This window comes from Synchiropus splendidus, chromosome 3 (genome assembly GCF_027744825.2).
Source record: "Synchiropus splendidus isolate RoL2022-P1 chromosome 3, RoL_Sspl_1.0, whole genome shotgun sequence".
Taxonomy (NCBI): domain Eukaryota; kingdom Metazoa; phylum Chordata; class Actinopteri; order Syngnathiformes; family Callionymidae; genus Synchiropus; species Synchiropus splendidus.
Window position 1 is genome coordinate 18209814 of NC_071336.1, and position 13369 is coordinate 18223182.

The window sequence follows — 13369 nt, forward strand, 5'->3', positions numbered from 1 at the left end:
TTTGCGTACTCGCTCGTGTGGCGGTTTGCTAAAACAAAACAAAAACAAAACACTTGGGGTGATGGAGATTGTACTTCATGACATGTGTTGGTAATTCAAACTGCTTGATAATTATTGTAACCTTTATTTGAAGAACATTTTATTTGTCAAATGACAGCGCTCTCAACAAAGGCTTCCTAAACCTCAGACAACATACAATCGGAGTAATAGGTTACACTTTTTCTGAAGGTCTCATCTACGGTGCATTAGTCATCAACATGAAAAAAGCAATTTGCAGATGTTTTCACAAATCACACTGAAGCTTTTTTGTTTTCCAAAGGAACAGCAATATTTTATAATAACTCCTCTGCTCAGTGATGGAAAGTCGGCTCACACACCTCTTGGCTGTGACAAGCAGCATGGCCTTGAATGAATGAATGAAACTTTGACTCATAACTCTGGCTGTTTCACATAGAATACTAAAATGCTCACAGTGCATTCGAAAGGATTCAGCCTTCACCACTTATTTCTCAATAGAGTTTATAAAAAGCCAACAATGTTGGTGGCTGGAGAAAACCTAAACCATCCTCAGTGCAAACTCAACTGTGAAGAAAAACAGTTCTGACCTTTGAAAGATTGAACAGTGCCTCCACTCTTCACTTCATTCTTTTGTGTCGACTGTATTTTTTTTTTTTTTTTTTGCCAAAATGTATTTATAAACTAGGGGGAAAAATACAATAAAACACATAAAAGACAATAACAAAGTAGTATATAAACAATAAATAAATTAATAAAAATAAAGATTGTACAATGTTAATTAAATGACATTTTTATCGGAATTAACAATTAAAAAAATAAAATAATAATTTCTATAGACACAATGTGACAAATAACAATATTGAACACCCACCCCATTGCTTCTCATGCAAACTTCAGACAATATCGTCAGCAAAAACAAGATTGTAGTCTTTACCAAGTAATGAGAAACATTAGATGTATAAAAAAAAAAACAACTTGAAACTGCACCTGGGTCCCATTCACGTGTGTTCTTCCAAGTCTAAATCTTTCACATAACACATAAAAGGATTCCAAATGTTTTCCAATGTATTTTTCTTCCCTCTTAGTGTATGTGTAATTCTTTCTAACGGTAAACAGGAGAGCATCATTTGGATCCATGCATTTTTCTTCCCTCTTAGTGTATATGTAATTCTCTTTAATGGTAAACAGGAGAGCATCATTTGGATCCCCTGGTTTATCTTTGGTCTGTTAACATTTTTCCACATTACAGCAATAAATTTTTTTTGCAACCAAAATACCAAGGTCGATAAACACACGTTCATTCATATTATGTTTATGTTTTTCTGGGTAGAGTCCTAATATGAATAACATGGGGTCTAATGAGATTTGTTTTTGTATAATATTTTGTAATTTCCTCCCAAAAGGTGTAAATATGTTGACATTCCCAAATACAATGAAAGAAATTCCCTTAATTTTCCAAACATTTTGTACAACAATCTGGAATGTTTTCATTGTATTTATTCAAGTCCACAGGAGTCACATGGGTTTGCATGAGCCACTTATAAGTCTATTCCTGGAATTAATAGTTTTGGAATGTGCTTTAACACAAGCTGTTTTGTCCAATGTCTTTATATTATCATTTCAATTTTCAGCCGAGTTTGTTGCCAGTAAATTATAAATCCCAGCCATGATCCCATTTTTTAGGCAATCTTTCGTCATCAATTTCTCAACAATAGTTGTGAATGGTTTGTTTTTTAAATGTTTTTTTTTTTTATTTGCTTGTACAAAAGTTGAAGGTATTTAGAAAGATTTATTTTCCAGACTATATTTAACTCTCAATTCTTCAAAGGGCATCATGGCATTTGAATCAGATGTGTCGACTGTATCTTAAAAGAACAGGTTGAAGCTTGTCTTTCATTCTTCTGATGAAAGGGTTAATTTTGGAATGGAACACTCAACAAATGTCATTAAAAAGTAAAATGAAACAATTTCACATTGGACGAAACCTTTCACCTGCAACCATGTTCAGAAGGGAACAGATGCTGGGTCCTGTTGCAGGTGAGAGCTTTAGTGTGTTCAAGCTTGAAAGGTTTTTAACCAGGTGATTTATATTTCATGTTGAGGTTTGACCTCCAAGTGATCATGGTGACCATCGGACGCCATCCTTGATGGCTCCCTGCAGGATCAGAAGATTGTGATATCAGAACATCAATAACTTGCCTAGATTTATGTTACATTTCAGTCATTTTTCAGAATATTCTGATTATAATAAAATGCAATCATTGTGCTCATGAACTTAATGAAGTTACTTAAAAAAAAAAAAGCCTTGCCGGAAGTTACACAATGGTGCACAAAAAATTTTGTTCATTGTGGTTCTCAGTGTTAAAGTTTTGGTCAGTACATTTTCTGCTGTTTTGTTCTTTAATTTGAACATTTGGAATTTCTGTCTTTTGCTCTCAAGTATAGCATCAACTGGTTTCCTTTTAAACCCAATTTAAAAAGATGTAAAACACAATCATGGGCAGTGCAGTGGAGCAATGGTTAGCACTGCTGCAACGCAACAAGAAGGTTCAAAGGTCCTCAAAGGTTCCCCTTTGAGGACTGGTGTGAGACCCCTGTTCTACACTCACTAAAAAGATTCAAGCATTGCAACCGCTGATAAAATGAGTTTAGTCACTGCTTGAAATCTGTTGCAACCATGTGGGAACTCATATCAAAAAAATACAGATCCACATTGACTATATTTTGTGAGCTTGTAGTTCTAGTTAGTGGAAAATGTTTTGTTCTTAGTTGTTTTTTTTTTTAGTGTGAGTTTCTGAATTGCTTTCATTTGACGTCTCATATTTCACAAAGTGATGCTTCAGTGAGCCCTGATGATAAATAAGAGCCACAAAAGGGTGGAGGTATTGCTGGCTTGGTAGGACCGGTCAGAGCTCTCCGGATATTTTGACCCACAGGTGACTGAGCTGCTTTTTATTAAAAAATAAATCCTCCCATTAGTCATCTTTGACCAGTCAAATTGGGCCTCTGCATCATCACCCTACATTTGTTGTTCTTCTTCGATACCTTTGGTGGTGGATAATAAAAGATGATGGAGCCTTTCCAAGCTGCATGCGGCAAGAGCTATTGCATGTTATGGATCTTGGTAGGAAGCTTGAAGAGACATATGCCAACAGGAAAAAAATCTTCACACTTCCAGCTCCATATTTGGAAGAAGAAAACAAGAAATTCTGTCAAGTCATCAGAAGTGAATAAATCTTCTCTACATGTAGGTAACCTTTCGAAAACCTGCACAGCAGATGGCTGGACGGAGATGCACCCTATCGACATCGCAGTCAACTGTGGCTACAATCTCAACAGCACCGATGATGTAAGTGAATCATTTATACAGGCGCCAACATGGTGAGTGAATGAAACACAACGGGAGACTTTCTGCAGAAGCAGCGGGAAGCCAGGGTTAGAGCACGTCAGCCGCGGGCCTTGCTTTCATCTGTCCAAAAATATGCTTCAGTTGCCTCCTTACTTAAAGCCTGAAATCAAACTGAGGATAATGCTTGTGATAAAATATTTATGTATAGGCTCAATGTCACGGCCCATAAAAAACAGAATGAACAATGCGCTTCAATAAATTACATATAATAAAGACCAGCGGTTGCAACAGCTGCACCAGTGGGATGAAACCCTGTAGTTTATAGTGAAAAGGCGCCTGGCGATTGAATGCACCGCGCCACATGATACTGAGGCGATGATGCAGGAAGGTGTTATTCTAGTATACACGAAAGAAGATGAATGAGAAAGTCCCCTCACATAATGCAGTAGTGGCACATGCATAACCCATTTAAACAATGTATTTAAAATGATTTATATGTATATATGCATGCAGATTCAAACACATTCATTTGATGGCAGCCATCTTTTCCATGTGAGTGGTTGTGGAATGTTTAATTGAGTTACATTTAGTCATGACGCCCAAAATAGCTTCTATGAATTATCTTCCGCAATGTGTTTACTGCATTAGCTTCACAAAGTGGAGAACGCATCGCAGTAAGACACAATTCAGAGGGTAATTCAGGATGGTGTTAAAAGCTGGGAGAGATTAGATGTTTAATTCAGGTTTATTGCGAGGAGAGTTGAGACTCTTGACAAAGGTGAAGGTGATGGAGGAGGGAGCGCTGCACATCCTCTGAGGCCTCTGTGAGTCACAAACTCATTAGCATGCTACATCTGAGGGGGGCAGACATCGTGTGGTGAAGTCTGTCTTCATTCATCTTTGTCTTGATCGTATTTTCATCATCCAAAGACCCCCCCGGGACCATTCATAGATATTACAATACTTCCATGTTAACCGATACAAATGCACTAACCCCTGTTTATTCACCAGGTCTCTGCACCGCCAGATGTGAAAGGGCAACTTGTTGTATATGCAGTCGTAACCACCCTCACACCCACACATATAATGCACAGAAGGGAAACGTAGCAGAGTCCTTTATCTTGAAAGGTTTTGTGCTGCTTCAGTCATCTGGCTAAGATGAGAGACAAGGTAAAGCTTCTTTCTTTAAGAGGATGCAAATAAGGCTTTGGCGATAAACCAAAAATTAACCATCACCAAAATTTACCATGACAACCAACGTCATTTCGCCTATGTCGGTGTATGGTGAGCTAAAACTCCGGCCAACCACAAATCTTGGTTCATACTTGCAGCTGATCAACAGCTGCACCCAGCCTGACAAAGGGATTTTGTTTTTGTTTTGTTCGTCTCTTGAAGGCATCGCAAATTTGTTGAGGAACAGCTCAACAGAGCAACCAATCCAAAATACATGTTCAGTTTGTGTGACAATCATACCCCAGCCGTGTAAGACAAACCTAGAGGCAGATCCTTCCTCTGAGGTGGTAGACAGTGGTTTAACACCATCAATATAATAATAGAGGGTTGTCCTGCGGTGCAGTACTTCTAATCCAGATCCTAATCCATAGTCTTGTGTAGATACCTTTTATAAATGCTAAACCAATTTGATATTATTTGATATGAGATAATGCATTATGTATTGTTTGCAAACCATGTTTCACAATATGTACAACACTGAGAGGGGGATTTACCGTGCATTTATCATGATCGGAGTAAATAATCCCAATTTATCGTGTTTTTTATTTTAGGCCATATTGTCCAGGCCTAATGCAAATAATGAAATGAGTTGTCATTGAAACAATAAAGAGACATTTTTCCAGTTTTAATGTTATGATTGTGAACTACAAATACTTGATAGAGAGCGATTGCTCTCTAGTAGTAGTTATTGAATGAAAATAATAAATTAAAGAACATTCCCAGTGAAGTTACACATTGAAATAAAAAAAATAAAAGAAATTAAAATCATAAATGAAAGAAATCAGTAAACTGTGGCACATGCTGGAATCGCATTGTGCGAGAATTCACATAAATAAAGATTTTTTTTTTAAAAATCAAGATAAAAGGACAATGTCACATTTTATCGTCTTATAAAGCATGAAATGAAGTCTTGTCAGCTCTTTATTTGTTGACCCTCGAAACCTGTTGAAAATGCAGATTGTAATCTTTATCAGCAGGGCAAGTTCTTCTGGCAAGTAAAGATCGGATACACCATCGGACACAGTGTTTCTCTGGTCTCTCTGACAACAGCCATCGTGCTCCTCTGCGTCTTCAGGTAAACAACACTGCTACAATTTCATTAATATTTATTATTGCATCTTTATTTCATCTTTCTGGCTTCATCATGTTCGCTGTTCATAAAAAAATATATTCAAATGTCAGCAGAGCATTAGTATTCAGAGATGTGTTTTCTTTTTTTTTTTTTCTCCTGCTGGGTGTAGCACATTTATCAAGGCGGCATGATAATCTCAGATCGTGCCTGGCTTTTGTGTAAATAAAGAGGCAAATTCCTTCTCTGACACGGTGAAGATGATGTGACTGATAGGTATAGATAGTTGAACGTCCTTGAATGGCACACAGAACATTCTATCACAGCTTTATAACTGTTTTTTTTTTTGCATTTAGCTGCAGTTAACTTATCAAGTACATTAAACAAGTCCTTCTTTTTGTTATTCTTCTACACAATGCCATCAAAGAGAGAATAGTGGCACCTGTTTTGGGTTTCATGTTCTTGCATTGGCTTCCTGTCAAGAGCAACATGTCCAGTGGATTGACTGGAAAAAGTTAATTCTCCTGTCCAGTGTGGCTAGAATAGGCTCTCGACCCTGCTACACGAGTGCTTAATGAATGATAAAATGATTGGAAGTTCATTGTTGTGACGGACAGGAAAACCTGTACCACCTGTGAAACGCAATGGTGCAACCCACGGCAAAGAAAATGGCAGCAAAGCAACTTTCTTTTTTCATGAAATTACTTCTGCGAAGACGGCGTCTCACTGAGTCTTTCTGATTGAGCTGTCCAAATGTCACTCACCTGAGATTTCTGTGTCTGTGGACTGTAATGCTGAGAGACAGATGAAGGTCAAGGTCATCGACCACGAAAAAGTCACAACGTACTGCCAGTGGGAAAATGAGGGGGAAGATAAAGGAGGCAATTTGTGGGTCTTGATGCCTTTGGGATGTACAGTATTAAAAATAAATGAAATGCCAAACGCCTCAAATAGGCCTCAAGAAAGTCAGCGTAGGTTCATTTCAAATGTATTCAATTGGAAAATTCAAAGGATAGACATACACTGACAGGGTTTTTATATGGGCACCACATTCTCACTCACTCTGGTTTTCTGTTTCAACTGAATCAAATATTTCCCCTCCCACGCTTGACGTTCAAAAACATTACTTTCTCTCATTTTACCTTCCCTATATCTCACCTTAGGTAACCATGACCTTGACTCATGATGAAAGGTCGAGCACATGGTTCGTATAAGGTGCTATATATACCAAGTGATACAGTGTCAGAGGAATTCTAAGGCATGGTCCTTGTTGAATCGGTCGTTTCGTCACCTGTTTTGTATCCATTAGACCTCGCAGTATGTCCACACAGAATTGTCATTAAACTTGGTGACAGAGTGAATAAAGTAGAAAACCCTGAATCTGTGTTCCAGTCTGTACAGCTGATCTGCAAATTTTGGAAATTATGATGTCATCACTGTCCTGGACGAATTCACAACATTACAGGCGCACTGCAGAGCAGCAACAACTGAACAAAAAAATTCAAAAACATAAGAACCCTGAGTCCTTGGTCACACTGCCATGTCTGTGTTTATAGTACAGACTTTTCATTGATCCATAATAACGTTTTCCATGTTCAGATTCTCATGCTACTAAGCTTCCAACGCACATGTGTCGTACAATCTTTTTCCTTTGTTGTTGCTGTTGGCTTAGTGCCCAACCTTTGTTTTAACACGCTGGACAGTCCAGTGATGCCCTGACATGTGATTCAATTGAAAGCCCAGTTAACATGCAAGGCAGAAGGCTGACTTCATTTGACAACATTTGTCCACATCTGCAAGAACGTTCAAGGATGCGCACGTATGATCCAACAGGAATCTCATCTTTTGTCTGCAGGAGAAAATAAAAATCACGATCACTTCATTCAGGTGCAATTGGAACGTGTCTTTGAAGGCCAAAGCAGCGACTGGGTCACATAAGATTGACCTGAGTGTGTGTATGTGACTTTGTTAGTTGTCTTTTTTTTTCTTTTTCTTCTCTTTTTTTTCTTTAATAGGGTTGATGTCATTATCCGCAGAAAGAGTGATGAGTCATCCATCAAAGAACAGCAACTACAGGATGTCATTGTGAAGGCTCTTTGGCCAATTTGGAAGCAAATGGATATGCTCAGATCTGCAGTCTGACAAGGGAATGTCCAATGATCCTGAGGTTATTACGCCAATATATGACAGGGTGGTCTGAAAGAGAAGTCTTCTTTGACCTTCTAAAATTATTTTACCTTCTTTTCTGCCCTTGCAGTCTTTGTCTGATGATATATGCGAATGCTTTGAATGCAAGACAAAGAAGACTTCAGAAATTATTCAACGGGCACACAAGAGATACGGTGGCCTATTATCTGAACAAAGTCAAAAGGGAGAGTGAAAAAATGCTGAATGCTAGCGTTCACGAGTCGTGTGAAAAGATATCAGAATGAAAAGAGACTACTTTAACATATTCAAGGAAGATTGTCACAGACTCATTGCAGGGTGAAGGATCATTGCAAACAAAAGTGTATAAACAACACAGGGACTGGTAGGAAAATGACTCGCAGACAACTTTCAGGAGGAAAAGATAACTACATTGAGCTGCAAGTTAGATTTCTGAGCAGAGATTAAATGGTTTTCTCTGGGAGCTGCTCACGAATGTCATGCATTGAACTTATGGTACATGCTCAGTTACTGTTAGTTACTTTTAAAGTACTAATGTATTGATGACGTGAGGGCGAAATGTTCATTTATTCAGAAGCATATCATTGTTGAGACAATGGCTTTTGCCAGGTTGCAGTGAACACAAAAGCTGAGGCAGAATCAAGTTTGGTGGTCCAATTCAAAGGCTGTTGGAAACATTGATGAAGACAAAGGGTCGAGTCTGGGGTAGTCACTGATGTTGTAGGATATCAAGAACAATGGAAGGTGACGCAGAGCAGGCTGTTGGGACTTAGTGACATAAAAACAAGTTGTATAAAAATGTGTAAACCAAAACTGAAAGTAATATGTTCAGCGCAAAGAACTGTTGGGCCTCTTGTAAAATTAAAGAAAGTTGCAATTGACATTGGAGTTCATAAATGTGGGAAAACAAAGCGGGGGAACATGCAAACTCCATGCAGAAAGGCTACCAGTTCAACGTGGGAACGGGACCCAAGGCGAGAGTGCTTACCGCTAGGCCGCCGTGTGGCCCACGCAATGGAAACAATAAGATGAAAATTCAGCGCACTTGGTGCTACAGAATACGATTGATGTGGCATTATACTACAGGAACAAAACTACTTCATTTTCTCTCCTGCAGATAAAAATGGAGTCACAGTGGAAAGAATGATGAAAGACGTAACAGACACCTGTTTACTCATCATCTGGACCATTTCTAAAACCAATCAATTTTTGTTCACGCTGCAGTGTGAAATCCATCTCAAAGGACTTTGGATAATCCAATTGGTCAAACCTTTTACCAAACCTAATGGATGTCCTTTGTCCATCTTTGACTTTAATCAGCTCTCTCGATTGTGTGTTCCCAGGAAGCTTCACTGCACTCGTAACTACATCCACATTCACCTGTTTGTCTCCTTCATCTTGAAAGCCATTGCTGTTTTCGTCAAGGACGTGGTGCTGTACGAGGTCGGGGAAGTGGACGACTGCTCATCCGGCTCGGTGAGTTCATTGTCCGAGACGTTTCACTTTGTTGCTTTTGAGATAGGATAGTGACTCCAGTTGAAGCCTTTCGCCGTCGGCTCCGGATCTGAGCTTGTGAGGTTCGATAATTATTCCCATTAATCTCCTTAATTGGAGAACACCCAGACAAGAGAAGGGTAAAAAGATGGCCCTTGGTGATTGCCATGGTTGACATTGAAAATAATCGTGTCACCACCCGCAATGTCATGATAATATAGCGGTGAAGTTTCTGCTTTAGGCACTTTTGAATGAGGATCCATCGCTGAAACTGAATAATCCACAAGAACAAAACAAAAGGTCGGACTTTCCTTGCTCCGGATCATGAGTGAGTTCTGTGGTACTGACAGATCTGCAGTAGACAAATTCAGTTGTTTTGAGGCCATAAATGATTCCAAAGTGCACACCCAAGATTGACAATTAGAAGAGCCATTTGAATGGCTGGGTTCATGTCAGATGATAGTTTAAAGCAAGCAGCAGTGGCTGAGACTGCGTGGAGAAACTTCAGGAAAAACGGTGAGGTAAGTGTTGGGCATTATTAATTTTACCACAAAGTAAAAACAAGGCACACAGGAAGGGATATTACGTCGCCACCTCTCTCTCCTGAAGACCGCATTCCTCTGAGTTGGACACAGTCCACACCATGATTTATGTTTCATGATGCTGCCACATGACATCTGTTTATTAGAAAGTTCCATGGCTGGCTCCGCCGGGATAATGGAGGCATGAGTTGATGTGAGCCAGCTGCTGTCACGGGTCGACAGGAACAGGTCTGATAGAAACATGTTTGGTGCTGCAGCTCGACATGACCCCTGAATTACTTCCATCACAGTTGTTGCCTCATTCCCTGTAGTGTCTGTTTACCCATGCGCCGTAGGAGTCGTCTCTCACTGTTGGATATGTGCCACAGCGACACGTTGGATTAATTCATGATACAGTTGCTGCAGGCCACAACAAATGCATTATTTAAGCCACCAAGGCCCCAGGGGCTGTTTGTGTTTATTCAGAACCAGTATCGTCCTCTCACGTCATTGATACATTCACCCCAGCGGGACCACTAGATTCGATTTCTGAGTTCCTACTGCCTTAGTTTTCGAGCCCCTGGTGATTAGGATTAATAAACCTATATGCCACACTGAAAAGTATCACACAACAAATGAGATTCTTACAAAAACGACAGTTGAAGGTAGGGTATAAGATTTTCTTTTTTTCTAGAACATTTGTCATCATATTCCCCTCACACACTGATTTCTATAAATAAATTAAATGCTCTATCACAATAGTAAAACAAAAAAAAACTCACTGTTTACCATCCAATCTTTTTACTAACCCACTCAAAATTACTGGGAGGTGTGATGTCTGCAAAATTCTCCAGCCATTTGTTCCTCTTCTCTCTACTCTCTCACTGCTATGAGCATGGGCTTTCTTTCGGCAAACAGTCGCCTCTAAGTGAGACTTGAGAACACCTCCCATCTCCATTGCCATGGCCCTTCATCTTGCCAGTAGAAAAAAGTCAACCGTTTTCACTTTGTGTTTTTGTGCTCCGTTCCACTCCAGAAGTTTAATCTGTGTAAAAAGAAACCCATTTGCATTCTTTCCACTGTTTGCTGTAGTGCCACTGTTCATCCCGGCCGCCTGTCCATTTAATTTGTGACTCACTTCTTTTCACCTTGTACAAAATGCATCTCCTGCTTCATATATGCTGTTGTCGTCTACATATTCACACTCTCTGGGTCAGTTTTGAATAGTTCATTGATTCTGTCATTGCCATGGTGCCCACACTGGATGCTTTTCCCAGAACACCTACTTGCGGCTGCATGCAGATCTACCCCCTCTACACAAACACACACACACCATTACGCGTGTGGACCTATTTATGCGTGTCCTTGTGGAGCTCACTCAATGGCAACATCTCCACACTGAATTTTGAAAGAAATCATCCATCCTGATGGGAGAGCTGTGCCGTCAGCCGACAGCACTGGAGATAATCGTGCTATTCTACGTGGCTGTTTTAGTGCCGGGGCGTTGAAAGATGAAGTATATAAAAATGTGTGCAGTGACAAATGTTGAGGTCATTTAAAGGTTTTTTTTTTCTCTTTCCCTGTGGCACATTGCTCATATTCTAAGAGGCTGAATAACATCTGCCGTACAAATCAAACTATTCACATTATTCATGACACCTTTTTCGCAAACTTTGTCTGAATTTCTAAGGTGGAATTCATGCAGCCAGGATGAATCACTATTTCTCGTGAAAATAATGAGAATCACCGGACATGTGCACAGACGTATTTGGGGGCAGGTCCCCCAGCCAGGAAAAAAAATATATATTAATGAAATTATTTTGTCCACTATTGTGTGTCTATACTGTCATCCACGTCTGTCCAACGTCAACGTAGAGATATGATGACGTGAGTACAAGTCCTTAAAATACTAGGTCACACAATGGTGAGTGCACAGCGCTAAGCGACACAAGGTAACATGACTGGGCTCAAAGGGGCACATTCATTGTTCAGTAAAAAATGCTGACTCATATCAAGGAGGCTATAAAAGATGCGAAGGAGGAGAGGATCATGCCTTTTTTTCTCGCACTCAGATGTATACGGTCTGCACCAGAACAACCATGAACAGCTCAAGCCGCCGCTCAGTCCCTCCTCCTGTACCCACATCCTTTTCCTCAGAAATTCCTCCTCGTGATTCCTGGCGTCTCAAATGTGTTCTTTTTGTACCAAGCAACTTCAAATGTTGATCGCTCTCCTCTCATTTGGGAGTAAACAGGTGCTAGCAGCGGCACCCCCGAATGCACAGTGTCAATTTGAATTATTTGCTAGCTGGGATCACGAGGCACCCGCATAAGACAGGAGAGCTAGTCATAATGCTACATGAGTGTGATTTGTCTGTGTTATTTAAAGAGTGTCGGAAGGAACACTGCTGTTATGGCCACATGAATCACTAACACCCAGTCACATAAAAGCTTAATTGCCCCATTTAAACGTGTACAGGAAGACTGTGCGCGAGAAAATCAATGCAGTTTGTGATTCCTTTTTTGTCCTCGAGGATTTATGCTTGACTCATTTCCCCTGTTTCCATTGCTAGGTGGGCTGCAAAGCTGTGATTGTCTTCTTCCAGTACTGTATCATGGCCAGCTTCTTCTGGCTGCTGGTGGAAGGCCTCTATCTCCATGCACTGCTCGCCGTCTCCTTCTTCTCTGAGAGGAAATATTTCTGGGCTTACATCCTGATCGGCTGGGGTGAGAACTTGTTATCGCAGTTTATATTTGCCTTTATTTTTGGACCCCTGTTGGCAGAGTTCACCGGACATTTTTGTAAAACTAGTCTGCTCAGGAGTGTTTTTGCCTTTCAGGGGGTCCGACCATTTTCATCACAGCTTGGAGCGTTGCTAAAGCCTATTATAATGATGTCGGGTAAAGAAAACATAAAAAGCAGCCTGGACACCATCCAGGATAAACCGCATGTTTTCCCGTGCTCTCTATCAGCCGGTTTCTCATCGTGATTGTTGTGTCTGGTCCTGCCAGGTGCTGGGACATCATAGAGAACACTGATGTGTTCTGGTGGATCATAAAAACACCCATTTTGGCCTCAATCCTGGTGAGTTCGCAAGCTCAAAGCTCCTTTTATGACTCCAAATGACATAAATGCCATATCATTAAGTGGCTAAAACTCCATAATCTCATGTCTCTGAAACAACTGAGCTGGCACAGAAAGAAAACGCCATCAGTCAGACGGCCAGTTCTCTCTAAGTTGTTGCCTTGGTTTAATATTGGAGCTGTAAAATTAAAGGGACATAGTGACCAAATGTTGGTGCCAGCAATGAAAAAAAAAAAAAACTTGTTTAATATATGACAATGACAATGTTTACCCGCTGTGTAGCGGTACTGTTTTGGAACTTATCAATCATGCAGCTTTGACACATTTCACAATAGGAGGCTACAGTTACATTTTCTTCAGTAATGAAATCTCACATACTAATACAGTAGCTTGGCATCAAAATAAAATAATTTGATGTTTGCAAAATGGCTACCT

General features: G+C 40.0%; 1 protein-coding gene across 9 annotated transcripts in view; it reads left to right on the plus strand.

Moving 5' to 3' along the window:
• The window catches only part of vipr1b (vasoactive intestinal peptide receptor 1b), a 40917-nt gene that overhangs the window by 17022 nt on the left and 10526 nt on the right, over positions 1–13369 (plus strand). For 8 of the 9 annotated variants that reach the window (XM_053859022.1, XM_053859026.1, XM_053859028.1 and 5 more), the window contains 6 exons: positions 3270–3367; positions 5575–5675; positions 9179–9311; positions 12423–12576; positions 12690–12750; positions 12862–12934. In XM_053859022.1, the coding sequence (XP_053714997.1) occupies positions 3270–3367; positions 5575–5675; positions 9179–9311; positions 12423–12576; positions 12690–12750; positions 12862–12934 (620 nt within the window). The remainder of the gene's footprint in view (positions 1–3269; positions 3368–5574; positions 5676–9178; positions 9312–12422; positions 12577–12689; positions 12751–12861; positions 12935–13369) is intronic. The other variant, XM_053859021.1, reaches the window with a different exon arrangement.